Source organism: Protomyctophum bolini (genome assembly GCF_963924005.1).
Source record: "Protomyctophum bolini genome assembly, chromosome: 10".
Lineage (NCBI taxonomy): Eukaryota > Metazoa > Chordata > Actinopteri > Myctophiformes > Myctophidae > Protomyctophum > Protomyctophum bolini.
The window spans coordinates 20,679,543-20,698,036 of NC_137871.1; the positions used below are offsets into that span (position 1 = coordinate 20,679,543).

General features: G+C 45.2%; 2 protein-coding genes across 2 annotated transcripts in view; one reads left to right on the forward strand and one right to left on the reverse strand.

The window, feature by feature from the left end:
• Positions 1-18,494, reverse strand: part of arhgef37 (Rho guanine nucleotide exchange factor (GEF) 37) — a 147,672-nt gene that overhangs the window by 1,991 nt on the left and 127,187 nt on the right. The gene's annotated exons all lie outside the window — the stretch shown is intronic.
• On the forward strand, positions 4,244-6,229 carry LOC308322885 (endoplasmic reticulum chaperone BiP-like; the record flags this gene model as incomplete). Its single annotated transcript, XM_080774374.1, has 1 exon — positions 4,244-6,229. The coding sequence occupies one exon, from the start codon at positions 4,244-4,246 to the stop codon at positions 6,227-6,229; it is 1,986 nt and encodes a 661-aa protein (XP_080630500.1).

Genomic DNA, 18,494 nt, shown 5'->3' on the forward strand with positions numbered 1-18,494 from the left:
GCCAACTTTACATTTCTGGGTATAACTCTTGTAGGTCGTAAAATCAAAATGTTTTTTCCCCTGGATTCCTTGGGTCATGACGCATCTCTCCATATAGGCCACGCCCATTTGCGTCTAGACAGATTTCCCGCGATTTTGAATTTTGTTCAAAACACACTTTTTGCTCCTCCTCCTACAGATTTTGTCAAAATCTCACAAAGATCGGTACACATGATCTCCGGACCTATCCGATTAAAACAGCACAGTCATAATTTAGATCTTCTGTATCATTCGGCCGTAATCGTCTTCCAAAGTTAGTGGGAGGGGCCTATTTCACGAAAAACGCCACAACTCACGCACGGAATGTCCGATCCATCCCAAATCTGAATCACGTGTCGAGGGTGGCTTAATCAAAAGTGATTCCATTTTCGACGGCTGCGATGTAGGCAATCACACTTTGCAATTTCCCAGAATTGCCTCTTTCTAGTTAAGATATGTTTCAATGTCGGGTGAATTAAAAGTAATGTCTGTATGTATATATCTGCATGTATACATGTATGTAATCTGTATACATAGACTACTAAAATAGACTACTAAAATAGACTCCTAAAATAGACTACTAAATCCATTCCAAGCATTCGTTTTGCACAAAAAACACTCCTTGGGAGGAAAACGGCCATAGCCGTCATCACAAACGGTCAAGTGGAATGGATTCAGAATCATGAAAAACCCCTAGTTTCATATGTCACATGCTACTTAAAGAATTATGACATTTTGACTTTTTGGCCTTATATAGGATGTTATGGGTATGGTCACATATTATGCTAATAACTCAATTTCCCACAGGAGTTGAATTTCAAACTTTTAGTACATGTTATTAGACACATTTAGAAACACATTGGTGAAGAAATTTCTTGGTAACGATTTAGTTCCCAGATTTCCATAGATTTCTCTTACTACTGGAGATACCCAGAGCATGGAGTTACCCCCCTGAATATGAGACAAAAAAGAAGGACCTTTTATTCGGAATCACACAGTGGTAGGATTCACTTCTAGGTGGGTCTATAGAATTCAGAGGTGTGGAACCCCTTTATTTTCACATAAAGGCCCTTCAACAGTATACATATCACGGGGACGGATTTACAGCCACAGCAACCCTGAAAAAAGAAACATAAAATGAAAGCAATACAATTTAAACATTGTTAAAACAATGACCGGGTCAAAAACGTCTATATTTCATCGTAATATTTACCGTGGGTGCTCCATATGAAAGCGTTTTCATTCTTCACCCTTAGGGTCCTTGGACAACACATTACCAATGCTGTGATATATGGATGTGCTTAATTCAAGGCAACAAGGCTTGTTGAAATATAGCAGAGGAATCGCATTACTTGCTTGGCCAATAGTGTGAATGTCTGCAGAAAACACATCATGTGGAGTGATTAATAGTATATTGGAATTCATTCATTCCCTCTGTCATGTCTTACACACATTCACTCCCCTCACTCAGTCACTTGTTCACGCACTCGTTTCCTCACCTCACTCACTCACTCACTCACTCACTCACTCACTCACTCACTCACTCACTCACTTTACAATTACTATTTACAATTTTGGCATTTAGCAGACTGGGATCATATATAGGCAAAACAAGAACCTAATTACCGTAGTCTAAACCAGTGGTTTTTAACCCTTTTTTCATCAAGGACCAACACTATGTAGAGGTCCTTGCTCGTAAATTGTGACAGAAAATTGGCTTTTTGTATAGAAATAAGGCCAGCTTTCCTGTCATTAGCAGAAAGAGGGCCTAGTTGAGGCAGTGTTCCTGTCTTTCTTGGATTATGGAGACAGAGGGCTCCATTTTCGTCACCGCTAAACCCCTTATCCCTAAACTTCTTTGCCTTTATTTTACTATTGTGCAAAACATTTTTGAAAAGTTAAAATGGCCAGTCTACAAGCTCACAACGTGTCAATGTAGATTGGCTAGTTGAACAATTTAAAATAGTAAAAAAAAAAGGCAAAGAAGTTTAGGGATAAGGGGTTTAGCGGTGACGAAAATGGAGCCCATAATTTATAGACATGCAGCAGCATCCACTCTTAACCCATTTTGGGCGGGAACCCCTTTTGGTGTTAGCATTATGTTATGCTTTAGCTATTGAAAAATAGCAGATCTACAAGCTCATAGCGTGCCACCGAGTGGTGTGCTACGAGCTTGTAGGTCTGCTATTTTTGAAAAGTCGAGGAACGACTGACATAGAAACATAGCTTTTTCAGAAAACTGTCAGGATGTAGAAGACATTTTTAGAATCTGATCTCAGATGAAAATGGGAAATCCCTAGTCTCTGTTTATCCCTCATCGATTCGATTTATTACGGGTGATAGCTATGGTACTCACCACTGTATCTTATATAACGAGTAAGACGCGCGAACGCGGGAAGCCAACGCAGATCGTAAATTGCAATAACAATTAGAATAAATTACGAATTAGTGTGACTCAGCTCCATATATGGGCACAAAAGGGGCCAGGTCCACAACAAACAAATCACTGGCCCCTTTTGTGCCCATATATGGAGCTGAGTGGACCTGGCCCCTTTTGTGCCCATATATGGAGCTGAGTGATTGCTGATGCAACACACTCCATATTTGGATAACAGACACACGGACAGACAGACAGACAGACACACACACACACAGACATGATCTGCTAGGTCTCATAGTAAGTGCTCACTGCGTTCGCAACAAGGTTGGATGGTCCTCCCTGACAGAGAGACGAGAACTGCATTGGCACTTACTTCATGGACTACATGTCTCAGTAAGACAGCCCTCTCCCTATCCACAATGAGGAGCAGTGCACCAAAGCATTATGGAAATTGTAGTCCAGGAAGGAAGTGAGCCCAGTGTCCATGACATCAGAGACACTGGGCTCACTGCTCAAATCTAAGATATCTAAAATCACATATTACATTACAACATTAAATTCTCATTGACAATGAATGGATAATTTACATCATATGTGGGCAAGCAAATCGGCTATTTTGTCCTAACACAAATATTAAATGCCATTGAGAATGAATGGAGCACCATAAGAGCGCCCCTCACTTCACATGGGTGTGATTTTTTAAGTACATTTTGATATCAGTACTTTTGTACTTTTACTCAAGTACATTTTGAACTCTGGACTTTTACTTGCAATATTGATACTTTTACTTAATTATTTCTCTGCTGCTAGCAATTAGCATGAATGAAGCTATGCCACCATCCGCGTCCACTTTAAGAGAAGGAGTAAACGCCTGCCCCCCCATCCCACATACAGTCAACACACACACACACACACACACACACACACACTTTGCTATCATTAGCACAAGCGCACACTGTTGACCTGTCGTCAGAAACGTGTACATGTTGGGAGCGATACGGTACAAAGTCACAAATGACATCCGAACTTTGGATGGCAGAGGATCCACCAATTAAGGACAGCTCTCCAAAAGTCTGACCTAAGGAGGTCTGAAAATCCTGCTTGTAACCGAGGTAAAGACTTCAGATTTAACGTCCCATAGCTGGTGGTGACGGAGCATTGCCATAGCAACCGGATCAATGTTAAAAGCTGCCGTGGGGCTCAACCATTATTGCGAACTCAGTGAGCACTTACTATGAGACCTAGCAGATCATGTCTGTCTGTCTGTGTGTCTGTCCCGCATAACCATATAAGGAGTCCCCAAAGCAGCTATACGTCCAAATATGGAGTGTGTTGCATCAATCACAAACAAATCACTCAGCTCCATATATGGGCACAAAAGGGGCCAGGTCCACATAAAACTTAACTTAAAAAAAACGTAACTTAAAAAAAAATTAACTTTAAAAAAAAATCTTAAAAAAAACCAAATATGTACGAGCTGCGTTCGCGTCCCGCGTTTGCGCGTCTTACTTGTATACACAAAGTATACGTTGGGGTCTGTATATATATACGGAAAAATAGTTAATGTGGGTAATTTTTCCCACCATTGGCTCCATGCCATCTATGCTCTTCCCAAATATGGACGTATGACATCATGACATCATCATGCCACGTCATAGCAATGGTGTATAAAGGCAGAGATAGCAGCTGTCTCAACGGAGTGTGTGGACATTTATTGATCAGGGTGTCCCGGGAGAGTTTTTCCAAAGTGACCAGAAGCAAGGCAGAAGAAGAGCATACTCTTTTAGGCAAATCTTAAAAGAGCTGTACCTATTTCTTAAGGGAAGTCGAGCAGACAAGAGAAGCATGAGGCTATTGTACATTCTGCTTCTGCTGGTGGCCAGCACTGTGTTTGCTACCAGCAGTGACAAGGAGAATTTTGGTACGGTGATCGGCATTGACCTGGGGACCACCTACTCATGTGTCGGAGTGTTCAAAAACGGCCGCGTCGAGATCATCGCCAACGACCAGGGAAATCGCAACACACCGTCATACGTGGCCTTCACGCCCGAGGGCGAGCGCCTGATCGGCGACGCGGCCAAGAACCAGCTGACCTCCAACCCAGAGAACACGATCTTCGACGCAAAGCGGTTCATCGGCCAAGTCTGGGGCGATCCCTCCGTGCAGAAGGACGTCAAGTACCTGCCCTTCAAGGTTCTCGAGAAGAAGACCAAGCCCCATTTCCAGGTGGAAACCAGCAAAGGCCAGACGAAGATCTTCACCCCCGAGGAAATCTCTGCCATGGTGCTGGCCAAGATGAAGGAGACCGCCGAGGCCTACCTCGGGAAGAAGGTGACCCACGCTGTCGTCACTGTGCCCGCCTACTTCAATGACGCACAGCGCCAGGCCACCAAGGACGCTGGCGTCATCGCCGGACTGAACGTCATGAGGATCATCAACGAGCCGACGGCCGCCGCCATCGCCTACGGCCTCGACAAGAAGGACGGCGAGAAGAACATCATGGTGTTCGACCTCGGCGGAGGAACCTTTGACGTGTCCCTGCTCACTATCGACAACGGCGTGTTCGAAGTGGTCGCCACCAGCGGCGACACACACCTGGGAGGCGAGGACTTTGACCAGGCCGTCATGGAGCACTTCCTCAAGCTCTACCAGAAGAAGACGGGCAAGGACGTGCGAGCGGACAACCGTGCTGTGCAGAAGCTCCGACGGGAGGTTGAGAAGGCCAAGAGGACCCTGTCCTCCCAGCACCAGGCCCGTGTGGAGATCGAGTCCTTCTACGAGGGTGAGGACTTCTCCGAGACCCTGACCCGGGCCAAGTTCGAGGAGCTCAACATGGCCATGTTCCGTTCCACAATGAAGCCTGTGCAAAAGGTCTTGAAAGACGCCAATATGGAGAAGTCGGACATCGACGAGATCGTCCTGGTCGGAGGCTCCACACGGATACCTAAGATCCAACAGCTGGTGAAGGAGTTCTTCAACGGCAAAGAGCCTTCCAGAGGCATCAACCCCGACGAGGCGGTGGCATACGGAGCCGCCGTGCAGGCCGGCGTGCTGTCCGGAGAGGAGAACACGGGCGATGTGGTCCTCCTCGACGTCTGCCCGCTGACGATGGGCATCGAGACCGTCGGAGGTGTGATGACCAAGCTGATCTCCAGGAACACCGTGGTGCCCACCAAGAAGTCGCAGACCTTCTCCACCGCCGCCCACAACCAGGCTGTGGTCACTATCAACGTCTATGAGGGCGAACGCTCCCTGACCAAGGACAACCACCTGCTGGGCAGCTTCAGCCTGAGTGACATCCCGCCAGCGCCTCGCGGCGTGCCCCAGATCGAGGTCACCTTCGAGATTGACGTAAACGGCATCCTGCGTGTCTCGGCCGAGGACAAGGGCACAGGCAACAAGAACAGGATCACCATCACCAATGAGCAGAACCGCCTGACGCCCGAGGACATCAGGCGCATGGTGGACGAGGCCGAGCACTTCGCCGATGAGGATGCCAAGCTGAGGGAGCGCATCGACGCCCGCAACGACCTGGAGAGCTACACCTACACCCTGAGCGCCCAGGTCGCCGACAAGGACAAGCTCGGCGGAAAGCTGTCCGACCAGGACAAGGACGCCGTGGAGAAGGCCGTGGCGGACACGATCAAGTGGATGGAGTCTCACCAGAATGCTGATCTGGACGACTTCCGGGCCCAGAGGAAGGAGCTGGAAGACGTGGTGCAGCCCATCGTCAGAAAGCTTTACGACGGAGCGGCTGGCAGCCAACCCGACAGCGAAGAGGGCGAGCAGGAGAATAATAGTCACTATAATTATGAAAAGGATGAGTTTTAGGCAAGTATAGCAATCTGTGCCCGGACGGTTAGCTCAACCGTCTGGGCACCTAGGCTGCTGAGCCAGCCTGACGGCGTGTTGCAGGTTCGACTCCCGATCCCGACAGCCTTTGTCAATCTACTTTCAACCCATCAATAAAGGCAGAAAAAGCCAAAAAAATATATCTTTAAAAAAAAAGTATAGCAATCTGGGGGCCCGGGCGGCTGGCTGAGCACCTAGGGCTAGGCTGTTAATCCAGCCTGACAGAGTGTTCGGGGTTTGATCCCCTATCCTCATGGCCTTTTAATCCTTATTTGGACATTGGTTGGACACTTTTTTTTTTGCAATATGTGATATTTTTGCAAACTGAGTTTTTTTATTGTGCAATGTGTATAGTTACTTGTTTTTTCTCTTGGTGTACAGCACTTTGGTCAGCCTTGGCTGTTTTTAAATGTGCTATATAAATAAAATTGACTTGACTTGACATGACCTGTCAATCTACTTACTGTTAATCTATTTTATCAATAAAGGAAGAAAAAGTCCCCCAAAATATCAAAAGCAAATTGGCTATTTTTGTCCTACACAAAGATTCAATTCCCATTGACAATGAATGGAGAATTCACATCAAATATGTGTGAGGTATGACCATATATGGAGGAAGGTCCCTGGCGATGTTGTCTACGTCGCGACCAAATATATGCCCATATATGGAGATCCCCGATGACGTCGTGCTGCTGGGGCAGATCGCGCGTGCACGTATCTGCCTGGGTGACGGCAGACTGCTGGGTGAGTGCAGCATCGCCTGGGTGACGGCAGAACGCTGGGCGAGTAGAACATTCGCCTGGGTGACGGCAGACTGCTGGGTGAGTGCAGCATCGCCTGGGTGACGGCAGAACGCTGGGTGAGTGCAGCATTCGCCTGGGTGACGGCAGACTGCTGGGCGAGTGCAGCATCGCCTGGGTGACGGCAGAACGCTGGGTGAGTGCAGCATTCGCCTGGGTGACGGCAGACTGCTGGGCGAGTGCAGCATCGCCTGGGTGACGGCAGAACGCTGGGCGAGTAGAACATTCGCCTGGGTGACGGCAGACTGCTGGGCGAGTGCAGCATCGCCTGGGTGACGGCAGAACGCTGGGCGAGTAGAACATTCGCCTGGGTGACGGCAGACTGCTGGGTGAGTGCAGCATCGCCTGGGTGACGGCAGAACGCTGGGTGAGTGCAACATTCGCCTGGGTGACGGCAGACTGCTGGGTGAGTGCAGCATCGCCTGTGTGACGGCAGAACGCTGGGTGAGTGCAGCATTCGCCTGGGTGACGGCAGACTGCTGGGTGAGTGCTGGCACATTGGCATGGGATCAACTTTGAAAAAAAAAAACAGGTACGGCCAGGGTTCACGGCCATATATAGCGTGTCTTCAGTGTAGAGGGTTTGATGATGTCAGACTGACATATGATTGGCTGACAACCCATCTAAGTGTATCCATGATGTCACGAGATGTCACATGGCGCAATACCATAATGGAGACGTGGGTGACTAACTAACTAACGGATGGGAGCTGCACGTTTTCATAGTAAGCCAAAATAACATTCTATATCTAAATTACATTTTAACTTTATTTACCCAAGACTACATGGTTGTCAAGGCTTGGTCAGGTGCTTTGTGCTAAGGTAGCGTCTGAAGAGGTGTGTCTTGAGATTACGGTAGAAACCTGGAATTGAATCTGCAGTTCTAACTGCAATTGTGAGGTTTTTTCCAGTTTGGGAGCCAGAAAGGAGAAGAGCCAGGACACAGCATTATCAACGGATGTTTTTAGTGAAGGCTCATACAGCTTCCCCAAGTTATAGCTGCTCTGAGTTAGTGGGAGGGGGTATATAGGGTTGGATCACACTTTGAAGGTATGCGGTGCCATGCCATTTGGTTGCTTTGTAGGCCACCATCAGTGTTGCGGGCAGTAACTGGGAGCCAATGGATGGAGAAGAGAAGGGGAGAGACGTGAATATTTTGGCTTGTTGAAGACTGAGCGTGCTGCACATGCTGGGAGGCCATGGTAAGGAGGGAGGTACAGTAGTCAAGGTCAAGCAGCTGGGCTGACTCCTGAGCCAGTATAAGGAGGGAGTTACAGTAGTCATGGTCAAGCAGGTGGGCTGACTCCTGAGTGACTGACTCACACTGTGCAGCATTGTGTGATATCATCTCTGTCTGGCGGAAACTTTGTACATCCAAAACTGTTACTTTTCAGGAAATGGAACGAAGGAAATGTCAGATTTCTCTGTCGGAATCCTTCTCTGTTTCTATGAGTCTGGCCACTCCCACATGCCATTTAGCCTGCCCGGAATCCAGACAGATATTTTTTCCCTCACTTTGCTACTTAGTCTGGCAAGCCTCCTATCTCCGTGCACAAACAATAATCAGCTTTTAGCCTATATAAATGGACTCACTCTGCACACTCACTGGCACTGCTAGATCCTAAATGTTGTGTTTGCCTTCTCACTATCCTACCCTTCATGTAAAGTCTGGCCATTACATGCTGGGAGCGATGTCAATAAATTATACCAACAGGGACATTATTTCAGATCAAACTTTTATTTTATTCACACAAAAAAATCGACCTAATTAAAAATAAATAAAAAAAGATAACAGCGTTTTAAATAAATAAATGTGAATTTATCGCACTAACAAAAACACTGTGCAGACCTATAACACCTTTGTTATTTGTTGGCTGTATTATTGTTAATTTCATTAACATTATTCATTATCATTTTTTAATAGTTCAAATAGCCGATCAACAAGCTAAACGTATCGATGTAGATTGACTAGTTGAATTTTTTTTAATGTTTTTCAAAATAGTTTAAAAAAAGGCAAATCCGTTTAGGGATAAGGGGTAAGGGGTGGCGCAAGATAGAGCCCAGTGTCAAATTTACGTCATGATTATGTACGATATGTATGATAAGAGCGCCCCTCACTTCACAATTCACACGGGTGTGATTTTTATTTTTGATTCCCTACAAGCTCACAACAAGTCACAGCTGGTAGGTTGACTATTATAGCAGTTTTTTTGTTTTGTTTTGTTGAAAAACTGTGAAAAGAATAATAAGGAAATAATATTTATTTTTCTCCTATAATGATATGACTAAAATAGGCATGGCATGGTGAAAGTGGTTAAATCGGTAGGTGGGGTTTATAAATATTCAAACAATGAAATGTATTAACAAGAAGGTGTACTAAATAATAAATACATTGGATCCATTGGAAAGCAGGACGCACAAAGGTTTCCATTTGACAGCGACATTACGCTAACTTCGCTAAGAGCAAATCGTTGTCTTTGTTTTCTGTGCAGAAACATCTGTACGGATGATAGCATATAGCATAGTGCTGTGCTGTGCTCATGGGTGGCACAGCACTGACAGCAGAGAGTGACTGTCAGGAAAGAAAGGATCGAAGAAGAATTGGAATGTGGCACCATGGTCGTGAAGTCAGATTTTGACGGCGACACACGCCGAGAATAGCCGATCTGCATAGTAGATCAACTATTCTCGTAGATTCTACAAGCTCATAGATCGGCTGTTCATGGTAAGGCGACACACCCAAGCAGAGTAAAACTGGAGTAACTGTGGTACATTGCTTTTGTGGATTATTGCTTTTCTTTAAAGGTCTGGTGTAAGTTTACTTATTTTAAAACCTGAACTTTTAACATTCAGTAGATATGTGGTTTTCTGGCTCAAACAATTTGCCTGTGGACTGTGATGTAACAGTCCACAAATCCCATATATGACATAACAATTCGCCAGCAGATGTCACTGTTGAGGGATTTGTCCTGTTTTCATTGCAGCTCAAAAGGCCTTCAGAACACAAAAAACCTCAGACCACAGAAAATCCACTGAATGTTCAAAGTTCAGGTTGTAAGAAAAGCGAAAAATTAAAATAAATGAAAATTAACGTTATGAAACCTTTAAGTAAGTAAGTAAGTCAGAGAGGCTTATTGTCAGTATCAGGCAGCCGCAGTGTGTGGGAGTCTATCCCCGTTTCAATGTGCTAGACCGATCACTGAGGTGGAGTGCACTGCGCAGCACCTATACCATCAGCTCCCCAGTACTTACCGCACAACATCAAGCCGTGCTACTCACACTGTATACGCTGAGTTGGCGGTGCCCGGGCGAGGGCCCTACTGACTGAGCTGCCCGGACACTATTTACGTTTCTTTAATAAGCTTCTGATTAATGTATTTACATATTTCACAGCTGACCGCATGCGGCAGGCCTAACGGTAGAGTCGAATGGCTAAATGTAGCCTGGCCGCTCTGTCCATCAGAGGTTAAATTCAGTTCAAGGTTCTGCTCTCTCTGCTCAAGGCTCCAGTGACATAGTGGAGTGGAGAATATACTTGCACATACAGTACACACACACACTACATATATTCATAATATAGCTTATACACAATAGACTTACACATGCATGTGCACACGCTGGCCAAAGGCTGTAGTACAAAACACATACTGTAAAACACTCTCTCTCTGCCCAGTGGCACACACACACACACACACACACACACACACACACACACACACACACACACACACACACACACACACACACACACACACACACACACACACACACACACACACACACACACACACACACACACACACACACACACACACACTCTCTCTCTCTCTCTCTCTGGCTGCATATGATAAAGTATAACATGAAAATACACACACGCACACACTCCCACAGATGGTGGGAATTAACATGAGTGACAGTGTTGTGCCAACAAGCATCAGCTGACAGGTCAGGTGAGAGGAAGTGCTGTTTTGACACAGAAAGGTTGTAATTGGCCGCAGGCTATTGACGGACTTGACACACATTTCCACATATCAACTCTTCATGGACGACATGCTATAGCTCAGCCAATCAGAGGAAAGAGGAGGCTCTTTCCTGATCCCTGCATGCGTGTGATGCAACTCAAAACATTCCGATACAGCATAAAGCACAGTTCACCATTTACCCATCTCTCTCTCTCTCTCTCTCTCTCTCTCTCTCTCTGAACCTCACAATCATATTCTGATTCCATCAGCCTGTCTATCTTGCTTGTTACAGATCGGCTATATATTTTCATTCCGCAACACTGTTTGGTTTCACAATGAAATACACACACAACACAGTGTGTGTATCTGTGTATCCTTTTTGCTTTTTTTTGGCAATTTAAAATGTAACACCCTCCATCCCTAGCACGAATACGAAGCCACATTATTGATCCCATACACTCCTTGTAGCCAGGTGCAACTCCTTGTTTTTAATTAATGGTGGGGTTTATTGGCACAGAGCTTAAAAGGGCTGAGATGCATGCTAAGGTCGGCGTAGGACAAGTGATCAAAGGCATGGCTTTTCACCCCTTTTTATTGGCATAATTAAGGCCGCCTGGTAATTAAGTATGGAGAAGTACGCCCGTACTCAATACATTTGTTAGCTTATTGTCTGTTTTGATTTATTGCGACTGTAGGTTAGGCAACTAGTCTGTGGCTATTACTAAATCTTTCAAAGTTTCAATACAAGTGACTGAATGTAGCTATCAGTGAAGAAAGATTACAACATGGCTGCTGTGGCTTATAAAGTGTGTGTGCTAAAGAAAGAAAGCCAACCATATGCAAATCATGTATATGTGCACGCACTTGCACTCCAGTCTGTATACATAATGTAGCTATAGCTAGTCCACAAACTACATTTCAGTCGCCCTGGAAAAAGTAATGCATCTTTTTACTTAAGTAAAAGTATTAATACTGCAATATAGAAATACTCTGTTGCAAGTAAGAATTCAAAATGTACTTGAGTAAAAGTATTGGCATCGAAATGTACCTAAAGTACCACAAGTAAAAGTAGTCATTGTGCAGAATGTCCTATTTAAAGTTTTCAAATGTATACAAAAATCTACAAGCTTGTGACCTAGATAGGCTATTTTGAAATGGGCGAAATGTAGGGCTGATGTGGTTAATCTATGTTGTGTAGGCCTAATAATCAAAATCTACAAAGTAACTAGTAACTAACGTTTTCAAATAATTGTAGAGGAGTAAAAGTCCAATATTTGTCTCTGAAATGTAGTGGAGCAGAAAAATTTGACATATACTCAAGTAAAGTACAAATATCTCAAAAAAGTACAGTAAAGTAAAGTAAGTACTAAATGTACTTAGTTACTGTCCGCCACTGCCTAGGCGTGCCTCATGAGCATCAAGGCCTCGATCAGTCGGTCTGCCTGCCTCGTTGATTTGCATACCACTGGCTTCAGAATAGCTTACAACACAAGAGTGAATCACTGTGTACAAGATTATTCATGTCTGTGCAACTCTCCTGAACAGTCGCATTATGATGAAAAAAAAAAGGAAAAAAAAGAAACCTGAGAAAATAATGAAGGATCACAAAATATGGGTAGACACTAGACAGACTTGATTTGGGCTATTTGTTTTGTTAGATTTCAATAAAACAAAGTCATTTGCTTTCATGATTTGTAAATACTGCTGCCAGAATTGGATAGAAATATTATACTTTGAAACGCATTAACTCCAAGGTCATGAAATGTAATATTATTATGATAACAGTCAAAGTGCTATATCTGGCCATTTCATTGCATATTCTGAGTGCAATATATATATATCAGCAATCAGCATCACTGTAAAAAGCAAGGGATTTATTCCTTCCCGTATATAACTCAAGAAATGTGTTTTCACTGACGGCCAACTGATTTTGGTAGGGTAGATCCCATCTGTTGGATCAACATAAATCTCTGTGGGATTTGCAGCCCGCTCAATTCACATGGACACCTAAGTAAGGTCTGAGTGTAGCATGCAGTGTTGATTTCATCCACAAAAAATGTTCGTCGACTACCTTTTTTCACTGACAAAAACTAAATGGAATCTAAATCAAACTCAGCTATGATGACTAAAACTAGGACTAAATATACTGACAATTTTGTCAACAAATTAAAAATGAAACTAAAATGTTAGGAAGGGAGTAGTGGACAAGCAATTGTAAAATCAGTCATTACGACGGCACCAAGGCCCACCAAAATACATTTCACAACAACTAAATTAAAACTATTGAAGAGACGACTAAAACTAAAATCAAATAATCAAAATCATATAGTATAATACAATACAGCCACTAGCCTACTGTATCGTTGCTTATCAGACAGATAGTGTGGAGGCATGCAGTGCTGATGATGTTGTTTTTGTATTAAAATATTTATCCCACGATTTTTCAACCCAATTTTTTCACCCAGTGTCATCTAATGTAATGGCTGCGCATGTTCGCCAACATGTTCGCCAACCATAACGCATGTTCGCCAACCTTAATCCGGTCGCCAATCTTAATGCATATTCGCCAACCTTAACACATGTTCGCCAACCATAACACATGTTCGCCAAACATAACACATGTTCACCAACCTTAATCCGTAAAGTGGAGTAGAAGTAAAAGTACAAAAATTTGGAAATACTCCAGTAAAGTCAAATTACCTCAAACTTACTCAAGTGATTGAATAATTGTACTGTACTTAGGTACTTTACAACGCGCGCGCACACACACACACACACACACACACACACACGTACACACACACAGAGAGAAGCACAGACAGCATCCTGTATCGACAACATCACGATCCATGCTGCCGTTGTTATTGTAGTATAGGCTAGCTCGGGGTTGGCTCCGACTGCTACTACTATGTGTCCGTAGCGATCAATCAGTGTGATGACCTATTTCAATGCCCTAGCGTTTCATGGAGGGGGTAGTAGGTATACTCTACAGTCATTGATCTGACAGGAAGGGGTCGGGGTGTGTGTGTGTGTACATGCGTGTGTGTGTGTGGGGAGGGGGGAGGTTGATGGCCTCTATGGCTCACATTTAGCCCCCGACTGCGTCAAAGTATCATGATGATTAATGGGTTTCACACTTTATGCTTTTACTGTAATGCCAGGTATAGCCAGAAGTCACCCGACATGCCATTACTCGCTGTCGGAATACTGATGAGCCGTCGGAACAATGCCACAGCACCATGCATTCCCTGTGGCTCTCACACGATGCATGCGAGGGAGACCCCGCAATCTGCAAAAAATGTAGGATCTTATAAAACCTGAAAACAAGCTAAGCTAGTGCTGATGCTGCCCCTCCATGCCTAATAATAACAACAGCTGTATGGGGGCTACACCACGTGCTTAGTCAGGGAGCTCTTCTTCTCTTTTGGTATTTCACACATTTGACTGGCACTGGCCTCACGATCCCACCTAGTGTAACGGGATGTAGTGTTAAACAGAAAGGCCCCTTTTGCTCCGCCCCATAGGCTCTCTTCTTCCGGTGTTGCACCGATGTTGTCTTCCATCCCCACTCTCAACTTTCCAGCGCGGAACATGGATGATGCTATACAGACGACAAGCTTGCTAAAGGGAGTTGCTCAATTAGGCAAGTTAGTTCTGTGTGGAGTTTGCATGTTCTCCCCGTGTCGGGGACTATATGATATATGTGCATTTCTCAATGTCGTACGGTAAACGTGAAACTCTCAGCTCAGAGGAAGCCATGCTGAATGAATTTCGGTTTACAAAGCGAACGCACACATGTAAATCCCGCCCACAAATTTGGTAAACGAAAGCGTGGCTGACTTCTTGGTCTGCGGCCTGTCCACTTGTAGGCCAGTGTTTCATTTGAACGGCGACCCCGACAGACTACTGACGGAGGTCAACAGTCTGACTCAAGAGAGACAGACAGACAGACAATGTATATGAGATTAATGGAGGACTGAGATTCCTTCCAGATGTGCTTCTTTCTGACTTCTCTTGTGATTGTGTATGCACGTGACGTGTACCCGTGTGTACCCACACTGATGGTCATGACAGAGACTGATGAGGGAGATGGACATGGCCAGATTTAAATTGGAATCGTCCTCCTTTTCGATTTTCCACCCAGGCCACCTTCATCCTCCTGTACTCATCCGACTCACCATCATTATCGTCGGCCCCCCCGTACACACACACACACACACACAGGCCGATTAAATATCCTCATTGTTATTGTAGAAATGAAATGAGTCATAGTGCCCTCCCCCCTATTTCCATGGATTGGATTCACCCCTCTCACCTGCTGTCACTCACTCTCAATCCCCAATCACACCTGCCTTCATCAGTGGCATGCATGGATGAAGTGAGTTTATTATTCAGGATTAATCTATTTTATTTGCATATTACTGGTATTTGTGATTTGTGTAATGCTCACCTGTTTGACCAACTGCAGATGGATTTGTGTAATGCACATGATCATAAATAAGACGAGAGAGAGACAGACAGACAGACAGACAGACAGACAGACAGACAGACAGACAGACAGACAGACAGACAGACAGACAGACAGACAGAGACAGATAGGGGGGAGACAGACAGACAGGCAGACAGACAGGGGGAGACAGACAGACAGACAGGGGGGAGACAGAGAGATCCCTTGAATGTCACAATTGCATATTATTTTAAACAAAGTTTAATACCATTCAGAGAGCATACCCTCTCGGGAACGCCATTTTGCCTTTAGCGGTAATTGAGTGAGACATTCAGGTTTCTCTATCTTTTGTCCAAGTCTGCTGGTATTTTAACAACATTGTTCTTTTTTTCCTGGCATTTAAAAATGTCAACTCCCATAGACTGTCTTCTGTATAAAGACAGGAAGATAATTAAGAACAGAGAGAAGTATAGTGAGTGTATGTAATCATCACTAAGCAACAGGGAACTATCATTTAACCAGCCGGTCAAAAGTTTTGAGGGAGGGCAGAATCCGTTTTACCGGCCCGGCAGGCCTGCCGGTAAACAGGGCCGGCCGGTCCTTAAAAGGGCCGGCCGGTCCTTAAAAGGGCCGGCCGGTAAAAAGGGCCGGTAAAAAGGGCCGGTAAAAAGGGCCGGCCGGTCCTTAAAAGGGCCGGCCGGTCCTTAAAAGGGCCGGCCGGTAAAAAGGGCCGGTAAAAAGGGCCGGCCGGTCTTAAAAGGGCCGGCCGGTCTTAAAAGGGCCGGCCGGTTGTAAAAAGGGCCGGCCGGTCGTTAAAAGGGTCGGCCGGCCGTATTTTTTTTTTTTTTTTTTTTTTTAAGTTATATATTTTTTTTTTGTAACTCTGTCATTTCTCAACCGTTTTGGATGGGGGTGGTCTCATTTGAATCGTGCCGCCCCCCCGGGGGCATCCTTGGGGGTCTCAAAGTTGGGGGACCCCCCGGGACCCCCAGGGACCCCCAAATGGTAACTCTGTCATTTCTCAACCGTTTTGGATGGGGGTGGTCTCATTTGAATCGTGCCGCGTCCCCGGGGGAGTCTTTGGGGGTCTCAAAGTTGGGGGACCCCCCGGGACCCCCAGGGACCCCCAAATGGTAACTCTGTCATTTCTCAACCGTTTTGGATGGGGGTGGTCTCATTTGAATCGTGCCGCCCCCCCGGGGGCATCCTTGGGGGTCTCAAAGTTGGGGGACCCCCCGGGACCCCCAGGGACCCCCAAATGGTAACTGTCATTTCTCAACCGTTTTGGATGGGGGTGGTCTCATTTGAATCGTGCCGCCCCCCCGGGGGCATCCTTGGGGGTCTCAAAGTTGGGGGACCCCCCGGGACCCCCAGGGACCCCCAAATGGTAACTCTGTCATTTCTCAACCCTTTTGGATGGGGTGGTCTCATTTGAATCGTGCCGCCCCCCCGGGGGCATCCTTGGGGGTCTCAAAGTTGGGGGACCCCCCGGGACCCCCAGGGACCCCCAAATGGTAACTCTGTCATTTCTCAACCGTTTTGGATGGGGGTGGTCTCATTTGAATCATGCCGCCCCCCCGGGGGCATCCTTGGGGGTCTCAAAGTTGGGGGACCCCCCGGGACCCCCAGGGACCCCCAAATGGTAACTCTGTCATTTCTCAACCGTTTTGGATGGGGGTGGTCTCATTTGAATCGTGCCGCCCCCCCGGGGGCATCCTTGGGGGTCTCAAAGTTGGGGGACCCCCCGGGACCCCCAAATGGTAACTCTGTCATTTCTCAACCCTTTTGGATGGGGGTGGTCTCATTTGAATCGTGCCGCCCCCCCGGGGGCATCCTTGGGGGTCTCAAAGTTGGGGGACCCCCCGGGACCCCCAGGGACCCCCAAATGGTAACTCTGTCATTTCTCAACCGTTTTGGATGGGGGTGGTCTCATTTGAATCGTGTCGCGTCCCCGGGGGAGTCTTTGGGGGTCTCAAGGTTCGGGGACCCCCCGGGGACCCCCAGGGACCCCCAGGGACCCCCAAATGGTAACTGTCATTTCTCTACCGTTTTGGACGGGGGTGGTCTCATTTGAATCGTCTCGCCCCCCCGGGGGCGTCTTTGGGGGTCTCAAGGTCTCAGGGACCCCCAAATTGTAACTCTGTCATTTATCTACTTTTTTGGACGTGGGGGTTAGCTTGTTGCACTTACTCACTCATCATTTTCATTGTAATGGATTTATTGACATTCAATTCAAATTGTCATTTATTTAATCATGATGCATTTAATTTGTATAACAGCATTTTAAAAATCAAATCCTCTTAAAGTTAATTTAGACTAAATGTCAAGGCAAAAATTGTGTTAATATTTATTCATACATTTTCTATGATGAATTATACAGTTATTATTATTATTAATTATACAGGGCGCATCGGACGTTGTGATTTTTCAGGGAGGCCGCCAACTCGTGACAGGGAGTCCTAAAACTGCTGAAATGTTTTGAAAAAATGTGGATTATTTTTTGAAACATTATTTTTTCCAAATATGACAAGATGTTTCACTTGTGCTGTATGCTTCATTATGTAAAATGTGTTTGAAATGAAATGTAATGTGACATGTTTTGAATTACATTGCGTTCAAGAAATTGTCATTGTCTTAATATTATTATGTGAATTTGATATGAATTGATTTGCCAATGTAGTTGCTAATGAATGAATGTATGAAATACTTTCTTTTATCTCATGCACAATTGTAATGTTTTAAAAAATGAAATAAAAATGTAAAAAAAAATGCATGAGAAAAAAACGGGTCTTCGCTCTTCGCGCATGCGCACATCTACAGTACCCTGTTGAATGCATATTCCATACACTTGAATATAAACACATGGTTGAGATAACATTGTTCATTTGTGTCTAACATCAATGGGAACTAGAGATGCTAAGTGCTAACATTGATAACAGCTAAAGTGCATTAATGGCAAACTTTTTTTTTAAATGTTCTTTTTTAGCCTATATTGTGTATGGACACAATAGCTACATTTTAGACTGTATCATTATT